Below are 10,837 nucleotides of genomic sequence, written 5' to 3' on the forward strand. Positions count from 1 at the left end.
TACCAGAGAAGACCTGATCTTTGGTGTTAGAAGACCTGAATAATATTCCTGGAACTGTTATTCTCTTGGGCCACAATGTCTATAGTTTTCAAATTAACATGAAAATTAAAAAGACTTGGCGGACACCCAGGACTCCAAGATGGCGTCGCCCATACCAGTGAAGGAAAAGAAGCTCATGGAGGTGAAACTAGGAGAGCTGCCAGGCTCGATACTGATGCAGGATTTCACCTCTAAGGGCATCACTGGAGCATTTCAAAGAGGTTACTACGGGTATTACAACAAGTATATCAATGTGAAGAAAGGGGGCGTTGCTGGGATTTCTATGGTGCTGGCTGCTTATGTGCTTTTCAACTACTGTTGTTCTTACAAGGAGCTCAAACATCAACAGCTACGCAAGTACCACTGAAGAGGGCCCAGTGTGGAAGCACATTTGGCATTCCTGACCATGACTTTTGCCTGGCATCTTTGATCCTTCCGTTGCTTAATTCATAATTAATATCCAATAAAAGTTGACTGGTACTTGAAAAAAATTAAAAAGACTTGTCTTATCTACCTCATGCAAATTCTGAGAAAATATAATAAAATAATTTTTATAAAGCATTATAGTGAACAAATATTTGTTGATATCACCAGTATTATAATTTTGATTGTCAACCATGTAAGCACCTGATGCTGTATGCCTACTACAGTGTCTTCTGCAATCTATGTGCTTGATGATATTTAAAAATGAGAGTGAATTTTTAAATATGCTCATTGTGTCCACTTACAAGGCCATATCCCTAAAAAATAGAGGGCTAAAGAGTGGGAGAATGAAGGATTAACAGTATTCAAATAAGAATTTAAACAATTTAGCAAATTTAACCCATATAAAATAAGGCTTCTGTCATGTAGAAACTCTTCAAATAATTAAGGAAAGGAAGGTTGTCATTAGAAGAATGATTAGTCTAATTCATCATGGCTCAAAGGTGTGAATGAAACTGTGGCTTGGTGTGTAGAAAAAAACGAAGTTTTGAGTTGTTGAAGTTGTTCTAATGGAAAATGGATTGCCTCAGAAGTAGGAGGTTCTACTATTAGCTCTTTTCAAAAGTAAGTTGATGGCCTGGAGTTCATAGAATACAGAGGATAATAGATTTTGATGAGTTGTTTAAGTACATGATAGCCAAGGTCTTTGCCAGTCCTAAGTTGGAGGATTCTATGATCTGGTAATGCAATGATTGGCCACTTATGCTTCTAAATTTGCTATGCCATTTAACATAAATAATTAGGGCGGCCCAGGTGGCTCAGCAGTTTAGTGCCGCCTTCAGCCTAGGGTGTGATCCTGGAGACCTGGGATCAAGTCCCTCGTCGGGCTCCCTTCATGGAGCCTGCTTCTCTCCCTCTGCCTGTGTGTGTGTGTGTGTGTGTGTGTGTGTGTGTCTCATGCATAAATAAATAAAATATTAAAAAACATAAATAATTGAAAAGCTGTCTTGAAAATTAATGAGAACCTGCTTTGTAACCTGAAATAATCAGTCCTCTTTAAGATAATACTGAGTTGATGCCTTTGAATTAGGTACTAAAGGTAATATGTTTCTCTAAATCAATATTGTGATATTTACATCCCAGCAATTATTGTAAAATTCTTTATTACAAGATTCCAAATGTGTATGTCTAAGACATTCCATTCACATACATTTTTGAATCTGATTTATTTGGATGTTTGTGACATAATTCTTTGATTTTTTTTTAAAAAAGATTTCATTAATTTATTTAAGAGATAATGAGTACAGAGGAGGGGCAGAGGGAGAGAGAGTGAAGCAGACTCCCAGCTGAGCAGGAAGCCCAATGTAGCTGAGTAGGAAGCCCAATGTGGGGCTCAATCAGAGGACCTGGAGATCATTGCAGTCACTTAAGCATCCGACTCTTGGTTTCAGCTCAGATGGTGATCTCAGGTCCCCACGTGATCTCCATGCTCAGCACAGAGTCTGCTTAAGACTCACTCCCCTTCTCCCTTTACTCCTACCCCTGTGCATGTGCTCTCTTGCTCTCTCTCTCTCTCAAATAAATAAATAAATCTTTTAAAGAATAATTTAATAGTAAATAATTTTAAAGAACTTGAATCTTGGGTATTGGTCATAGGAGTCAGATTGTCTCATCCAAGCATTAAGATTTGGTTCATATGATCTCAGAGTATAAATACTATTTTTTATATCACTAACTCTGGATGATTTAAACTATATCTTGAAACAACTAAACAAAAATAAATTACATCTTGAACCTCCATTTATAAGCACAGCTCACTAACTGGGTTTTATGGATAGTAGACTGGCTTATTTTCTTATCTGCTCACACACTAACTGGGGTAGTATAGAATGGTTTATTTTATTCTCTTATCCGAGTTACCTCTGACCATTTCATTTAAATGAATAAAATATTTTAGTGAGAGAAAACTATCAGATTCTACTCTCAATAATAATCATTCATGTAGACCAATCATGGAATTTGCTAAATTCTGACTAAGGCTCTTGGAATTATATATCATATAGATGATTGATAATAAGATAAGCAGTCAGAAATTTTGAGTATATACTGAATTTTGAGGCATAAGGAAAAAAGCATACTAAGTTATTGGGCTAGTTTTTAATCCCTGAACACCACCCATCTGATCAAACTTCTGTTGAGGTAGCAGTTGTCAAAGGGAAGGAGTAAAATTTCAGATAGAAAATACTGGGATGCCTGGGTGGCTCAGCGGTTGAGCTCCTCCCTTCGGCACAGGGCGTGATCCCAGAATCCGGGATCAAGTCCCACATTGGGCTCCCTGCACGGAGCCTGCTTCTCTCTCTGTCTGTGTCTCTGCCCACCCACCCCCCGTATCTCTCATGAATAAATAAAATAAAATCTTTAAAAAAATAAAAAAGAAATAGAAATAGAAAATACCTGCATCTTTACCTGGGGATGAAAACCTAAACAAAACTCCAAACAAATGTTTCCTCAATAGAAAAAAATTCCATGAAGAAAGGAGAGGATGGATCCCTGGGTGGCTCAGTCATTTGGCGCCTGCCTTTGGCCCAGGGCGTGATCCTGGAGTCCCGGGATCGAGTCCCACATCAGGCTCCCTGCATCAGGCTCCCTGCTTCTCCCTCTGCCTGTGTCTCTGCTCTCTCTCTCTCTCTCTCTCTCCCTCTCTTATGAATAAATAAAATCTTTAAAAAAGAAAAGAAAAAAAAAGAAAGGAGAGGAGATGAATAACTCAATGTCTGGGAAGCCAATTAGACTTTTCACAGAATTTTTTTCCATAGAATTTTTTTTAATGCAAGTAGAAAACTGAAAGTCGATTCTTCCCAATAACTCAATCAATAATAACATACTTCTTTTAAAACTGTAAACATTTCAATTTTATATAGTAGGCTTGTGTTATATTTAATATATTTTAGTGGTCTTGTGAAGATCTTTAATATTTAAATTTATGTTGTAGAATATCTTAGAAAACTTTGATTACTAGAGATAATGCAGCCAGTTACTCCCTTAAATATGCTTTTTGTTCAGAGTATGTTCATAATTTTATTTATCTAGATTTTACTTATTTAGCTCCAAAGAAGTTATCCAGAAGTAATAAGTTAATTGAGACTTTTTTAAAATAGTAGAATAAGAAACAAATATGAGATGACACCATGAATTTTGAAGTGTTAGGTAGAAAAAGATCACAGCATCAGGAACTGTAATATCCAGACACAAAATTTTGTTTGAAAATGTCTGCAAGTACCTATGATCTCTAATGACTTTGCTTACATCAACAGAAAGTTCAAAATTACTACTAAACAAATAGTATTTAGCTTCCACTTATGGAATTAATCTGTAATGCTCATATCGGCTCCTTTGAACAAAATGTTATTTTTATCTACTTAGTGAAAGCAAACATGGTTATGAATTATTTTGATAGATTGAAACAGCATTTCATTCAATGCATTGCCTATATTTTGGACCAGTGCCATCAGAGAGCAGAAATATATTACTTAGTTGGGAAGTCCCCAGCAACTAAGCGAATAAGCATTTTCAGTGTTACTTCTGATTTCTCCTTCTGGTGCTCCTATCTACTCCCCTATGGCTTAAAATAATTTACAAAGGAGGGTTATTTCCCTTTTTAACGTTTATTTATTTATATAAATAATCTCTACACCCAACATGGGGCCTGAATTTACAGCCCTGAAATCAAAAGTTATGTTCTTTTCTGACTCAGTCAGGCACCCCATAAGGTAAGTTTATTTCTTACTAGCTCTTCATTTCAGGACAGGCAACTCTTCTCCTGCAATTAGGTGTAAAGAACTTTATTTCTATCAGCTAAGGGTAAACTCAGATCCATCAACACTTCAGTTTTACTTAACATCATTGGAACAATTGGTACCTCTAAGAATCTTCTCAGGACAGTGTATACTCAAAGGCTATCTGGAGGCCCACCTTTTTTCAATTATTCTAGAATCTGGTAGGATGATTATTTGAATTGCATAATGAAAAACAAGTCTACACCCACTTTCTTATGAATCTACAGGCAGCAGAATCTCTGCAAATTCCTGCCTTCTGTGCAAAATTAGTTGCTTCTATAGCTGATTGTTGGTCCTTGGGTTCTCACTTCCTCTCTAATGGCACTTTTTGAGAATAAAGTATCGGCCAAGGCAAATGATTATCTTTTTTCTTCTCAGAACACTGGGAGTGAGGATATTTGTATTCCAACCATGATTCTATTATATAGTCAAGGACAAGGCACTTCCTTCTGATTTAAAAAATCATTAAAATGAAGGTATAGGACTATATCATCGCTAATATTCCCTCCAATCAAAAACTGTATTAAATTACCTCTCTGTATTTTAAAGAAAATTTGAGTCTCTCTGATCCTTACATTGTGGTGTCTAGAACATAGTAGGTGTTCAATATTATTGAATTAATTTGTTACACTCTGGTGTAAACAGTTTCTATATAATATCTTTCTCTTGTATACATAGACACTTTTCAAAATAAGTCATACTTTTTTACTTGCAAACACTGTGTTCTATGAAGTCTGAGGCAGTACCCAACATCATTTCAAAGTTAAAATGCAAAACAGAAAAAATGTTTTAAATTATCTAGAATTAATAAGTACCTATCATGAACAGTGTTGCATTAATTCATTTTCTTGAAATGTATTTTTAAATTATATCAGAGATCTGTAGATCGAAATAATATAAATGAAATAATTTTGAAAGATAAAACAACTTCCTGAAAAATCAGTTATTTTGCTTCAATATGGTGCAGTAACTTAGTAAGGACTCTGAGCGCCGCTGTTCACCAACCAGGGGGAAAATGGTGCAAAAGATCTGCCAGAACCACTGAGCTTTTGCCATAGGGAGAAACACCTGACTAAGACAACTCTCTTCCAAGCTGCATCAAACTCAGGTCTCTTATACTAGATTCTAGGCTTCTTTTACGAATACAAAAGATTCCACGCTGACACACTGGCATCCAGAAGCATAACAGGAGATTGCCCAGCGTCTGAACAAGATCAGCACAACAATGGCGGCTCCGCAGAAGGGTGGGGACTACAGAGGATTCATCCTGCTCTCGATTCTCCTGGGGACCCGGAGGGGAGCTTGGGCAGGACATATTCTTTACTCCGTGCCAGAGGAGACAGACAAAGGGTCTTTTGTGGGTAATATCGCTAAGGACCTGGGGCTGGAGCCCCGGGAGCTGGCGGAGCGCGGAGCCCGCATCGTCTCCACAGGTAGGACGCAGCTCTTTGCTCTGAACCTGCGAAGCGGCAGCTTGGTCACGGCGGACAGGATAGACCGGGAGGAGCTCTGCGCTCAGAGCGCGCGGTGCCTGGTGAACTTTAACATTCTGATGGATAAAATGAATCTTTACCCTATAGAAGTGGAAATAATAGATATTAATGACAACGCTCCTAGATTCTTGATGAAAGAAATGACTGTAAAAATAACAGAGAACACTGCTCCTGGGGTGCGATATCCGTTAAATGAGGCTCGGGATCCAGATGTAGGCACGAACTCCATCCAGAGCTACCAGCTCAACTCCAATCAGCATTTCTCCCTGGTTGTGCAGACTGGAGACGATGGAGCTAAATATCCAGAATTAGTGCTGGAAAGGGTGCTGGATCGAGAGGAGGAGGCGGTTCACCACCTACTCCTCACAGCCTCTGATGGTGGCAACCCACCCCGATCAGAAACCGCCCGCATCCAAGTAACAGTGGTAGATGTGAATGATCATGCGCCAGTCTTCTCTTTGCCTCAGTACCAAGTTAGTGTCCCTGAGAACATGCCAGTGGGCACAATATTGCTAACAGTACATGCTGTTGACCTGGATGAGGGACTCAATGGAGAAGTGACATATTCTTTCCGGAAAATAACTCAGAAGATTCTACAGATATTCCAACTGAACCCTCATACAGGAGAATTATCAACTTTAGAAGGCCTAGATTATGAAGTGTCTAACTACTATGAAATGGAAGTTCAGGCTCAGGATGGTCCTGGTAGTATGACAAGGGCTAAAGTAATGATCACAATTTTAGATGTGAATGACAATACCCCAGAAGTGACTGTAACATCTGTAAGCAACTTGATCCCTGAAGACACTCCTCTTGGAACAGTAGTTGCTCTTTTCTACCTTCAAGATCGAGATTCCGGCGAGAATGGTGAGGTGACCTGCACTATATCAGAAAATCTGCCTTTTAAATTAGAAAGATCAATAGACAACTATTATAGGTTAGTGACAGCGAAAAACCTAGATCGGGAAAAACTTTCTGTGTATAACATCACACTGAAAGCCACAGATGGTGGAACTCCACCCAGGTCCTCAGAAACTCACATCTCCATGAATGTGGCAGATACCAACGACAACCCACCTGCCTTCCCCCAGTCCTCCTATTCTGTCTACATCCCTGAAAACAACCCTAGAGGTGCCTCCATCTTCTCTGTGACTGCACATGATCCAGACAGCCAGGAGAATGCCCATGTCACTTACTCTCTGTCTGAAGACACGCTCCAGGGGGCATCTCTATCCTCCTATGTGTCCATCAACTCTGACACCGGTATCCTGTATGCTTTGCACTCCTTTGACTATGAGCTGTTCCGTGACCTGCAGTTGAGAGTAACTGCACAAGACAGAGGGGACCCACCACTTAGCAGCAATGTGACCTTGAGTATATTCGTGCTGGACCAAAATGACAATGCACCTGAAATATTGTACCCCACCCTCCCCATCGACGGTTCCACAGGCGTCGAGCTGGCTCCCCGATTTGCAGAGTCTGGCTACCTGGTCACCAAAGTGGTGGCAGTGGACAGAGACTCAGGCCAGAACGCCTGGCTGTCCTACCGCCTGCTCAAGGCCAGCGAGCCTGGGCTCTTCGAGGTGGGGCTGCACACGGGAGAGGTGCGCACAGCACGGGCCCTGCTGGACAGAGATGCGCTCAAGCAGAGCCTGGTGGTGGCGGTGCAGGACCATGGCCAGCCTCCTCTCTCGGCCACCGTCACACTCACCGTGGCTGTGGCGGACAGCATCCCCGACATCCTGGCAGACCTGGGCAGTCTGGAGCCCCCGGCTGACCCTAATGCCTCAGGCCTCACGCTGTACCTGGTGGTGGCCGTGGCCGCAGTCTCCTGTGTCTTCCTCGCCTTTGTCATGGTGCTGCTGGTGCTCAGGCTGAGACGCTGGCACGCATCGCGTCTGCTCCAGGCTGCAGGAGGGCTGCTGGGCGTGCCGGCCTCGGCCTCGCAGTTTGTGGGCGTGGACGGGGTGCGGGCGTTCCTGCAGACCTATTCTCACGAGGTGTCCCTGACCGCAGGCTCGCAGGGGAGTCATGTGATCTTCCCGCAGCCCAACTATGCAGATATGCTTATCAGTTTGGAGACTTGTGAGAAAAAAGATCCCTTATCCATCGATTTTCATGAATGTAAGGATGAAGCTGAAAACATTCAGGTGAGTTCACTGATTTATCTTTATGTCCTCAAGGAATATTATTTTGTGTAATTTTCTTTGTTGTTTTGTAAAAGAATTGTTTTGAAGATGTGATGAAAAACCTTTAGGAATGCCTGAATGGCTCAGCAGTTGAGCATCTGCCTTTGGCCCAGGGCGTCATCCTGGAGTTCTAGGGTGGAGTCCTACATCAGGCTCTCCGCATGGCGCCCACTTCATCCTCTACCTATGTTTCTGCCTCTGTGTGTGTGTCTTATGAATAAATAAAAAATAAAATCTTTTTAAAAAAACCTTTAAAGAGGTAAAGCAAGCTCAACGATGTATTTCGGTGGCTGATACTTTAACATAGAACACTTACTGGCATAGGTTTTGGTGTCCTTTCGGTAGTGAAAGCCTGTGGACAAGATTGTGAATAAGTGGACTATCACATTTTTATACCTTCCACCTATTTTCCACTCAGTGTTCTTAACTCATGTGTTTTATAAATGAGAATCAATTGTTACATCTTTCTCATTGCCCTAGGATACCCACCTCCCCTCTGGTATCCATCAGTTTGTTCTCAATAGTTAAGAGTCTGGTTCTTGGAGGTGGCTCCATTGGTTAAGCATCCAGTTGTTGATCTCTGCTCAGCTTTTTTTTTTTTTTTTTCTGCTCAGCTTTGATCTCAGGATCATGAGTTCAAGTCCTGCCCTGTGTTGGGCCCTATATGGGCATGGAGCCTACTTAGAGAAAAAAAAAAGTCTGTTTCTTGGCTTGTCTCTCTCTTTTTTCCTTGCTCATTTGTTTCATTTCTTAAATTCCAAATATGAATGAAATCATATGGTAGTTGTTTTTCTCTGATTGACTTATCTTACTTAGCATTATAATCGGTAGCTCCCTCCATCTTGTTGCAAATGGCAAGATTTCATTCTTTTATGGCTGAATAATATTCCATTGAGATATATATATATATATCATATTTTATTTATCCATTCATCAATCAATAGACACTTAGGCTGTTTCCATAATATGGCTAGTTTAAATAATGCTGCTATAAACATAGGAGTGCATGTATCCCTTTGAATTAGTGTTTTTATATCTTGGTATATACCCATTAGCACCATTACCGGATCATAGGGTGGTTCTATTTTTAACTTTTTGATAAACTTTCATACTGTTTTCCACAGTAGCTGCATCAGTTTGCATTCCCACCAACAGTGTAAGAGGGCTGCTTTTTGTCCACATCCTTACCAATACTTGTCATTTCTTGTGTTTTTTATTTTAGCCATTCTGACAGGTAGGAGGTGATATGTCACTTCCTGACATACTTAAAGCATAATCACCTATTGAAGTTAGCTTATGCTAGATTATAATAATGCCTACAGATTGAAATGTGTGGGGTGCCTAAGTGGCTTAGGCCCTTGGCTCAGGTCATGATCTCAAGGTCCTGGGATGGAGCCCTGAGTGGACTCCATGCTCAGTGGGGAATCTGTTTCTCTCTCTCCCTCTGCCCCTCCCTCTGCTTGTGCTCTCTTTCTCTCTACCTCAAATAAATAAAGTCTTAAAAAAAGATTAAATGTATGCATCAAGCTTTATTAAGATCTCTATCAATGACATGGATCTAATGCAATAATAAAGGTTATTGTCTGAAAGCAATAAGATATGACATCAAATAAAATGTAATTTCAAGTGAAACTTGTGACATAAACAGTTACATGTATCAAAACAGAATTCCATTGGGATATTTTAGTGGTACAGACATGTGAAGTGTTTGTGAACTCTCCTAGTGGGAGTTTGGGAATGCTTGCTTTATGAAACAACCATATACTCAAGTATTAGGCCAGAAGTTGATTCAATTTATTGGATCTGCTGAAATATTCTGTTACAAATAATCCAGTCTGGGGTTAACTACTTCTATATTCATTATATAACATTTCAGTAAAGCTCAGTATATCAGTTGATTAGCAACTAGAAGAGGATGATGATGACAAGTAATCTTGTTTGCTTGGATCTACTTGTTTACTTGGATCTACTTGTTTACTAGGAACTATGCAAAATATTGTTCCCTTGTAACTTTGAAGATTGATGTTACATTTTGTAACCAGGATATTAATTGTGCAATAAGAGGGAGGGGGTAGGCTATTTCCTGGCTGTGTTTAAAGTCTCAAGTATTAAATAAAAGGACAGGACTTTTTTTCTAACATAGCATTGAGTTTGGTGGTATTTTGCATAAAAGGGGATTGCAATAGTGCAGAAGTATGTTTCAGATATTATACAGTATTCAGATGTATAATCACTTGGAGAGAAGACAATATTACTGACATTTTGTGAGGCAGAAATATGATTATCAGGGATTCCTGGGTGGCTGAGCGGTTGAGCATCAGCATTTGGCTCAGGGCTTGAGCCCTGGTCCGAGTACAAGGCCGCATCAGACTCTCTGCAAGGAGCTTGCTTCTCCCTCTCTCTGTGTCTCTGCCTCTCTCTGTGTCTCTCATGAATAAATAAAATCTTTTTTAAAAAGAAATATGATTAACAGATATTTTGAAGAGGAAAATCCAACCAGATTCATTAAATACATACAAATATTTTTAAACAAAGGAAAGAAACCACCACTAAACGCAATAGTATGTTACTGCAAATGAATATTCTAAGGACTATATCATCAAGAGATATTGTATTTAAGCACACAGCTGGAAACCGGTATCTCACTGCAGTAGACCAGGGTTAGTGACTTTCTGTTGCAAGACAAAATATATATCTCTGCTGACTTTAAAGATTGATGTTATATTTTATAACAGAAAAGTAATGTGCAATGTAAAGGAGAGGGAATAGGCTAACATTCTTCCCAGCTGTCATTTCCTTAACTGGTAGAAGTGTATGTCAGATAATATTACTATAAAGAAATTGTGGAAGCTATTTT

General features: G+C 39.9%; 3 protein-coding genes across 38 annotated transcripts in view; 2 read left to right on the forward strand and 1 right to left on the reverse strand.

Annotated features, from left to right (window-relative positions):
- On the forward strand, window positions 1-554 carry LOC112658958 (ATP synthase subunit f, mitochondrial-like). The gene has a single exon (XM_035713889.2). The coding sequence runs from the start codon at window positions 140-142 to the stop codon at window positions 404-406; it is 267 nt and encodes an 88-aa protein (XP_035569782.1). The 5' UTR covers window positions 1-139; the 3' UTR covers window positions 407-554.
- Window positions 1-10,837, forward strand: part of LOC112658945 (protocadherin gamma-C5) — a 202,790-nt gene that overhangs the window by 77,435 nt on the left and 114,518 nt on the right. For 2 of the 27 annotated variants that reach the window (XM_049097526.1, XM_049097531.1), the window contains exon 1: window positions 5,315-7,290. The exons of 23 other annotated variants lie outside the window; for them this stretch is intronic. In XM_049097526.1, the coding sequence (XP_048953483.1) occupies window positions 5,524-7,290 (1,767 nt within the window). In that variant the 5' untranslated portion in view covers window positions 5,315-5,523. Of the gene's footprint in view, window positions 1-5,314; window positions 7,942-10,837 lie in introns of those variants that run through there. 2 more of the 27 variants (XM_025445317.3, XM_049097540.1) reach the window with 2 other exon arrangements.
- LOC118354098 (uncharacterized) overlaps window positions 1-10,837 on the reverse strand; it is a 108,332-nt gene that overhangs the window by 54,978 nt on the left and 42,517 nt on the right. The window lies entirely within an intron of this gene.

The sequence above is a fragment of the Canis lupus genome, chromosome 2 (genome assembly GCF_003254725.2).
Source record: "Canis lupus dingo isolate Sandy chromosome 2, ASM325472v2, whole genome shotgun sequence".
NCBI classification, from domain to species: Eukaryota; Metazoa; Chordata; class Mammalia; order Carnivora; family Canidae; genus Canis; species Canis lupus.

Bases quoted from the DNA above. Each gene is read 5' to 3' on its own strand.
- LOC112658958 (XM_035713889.2), top strand. From the start codon at position 140: ATGGCGTCGCCCATACCAGTGAAGGAAAAGAAGCTCATGGAGGTGAAA.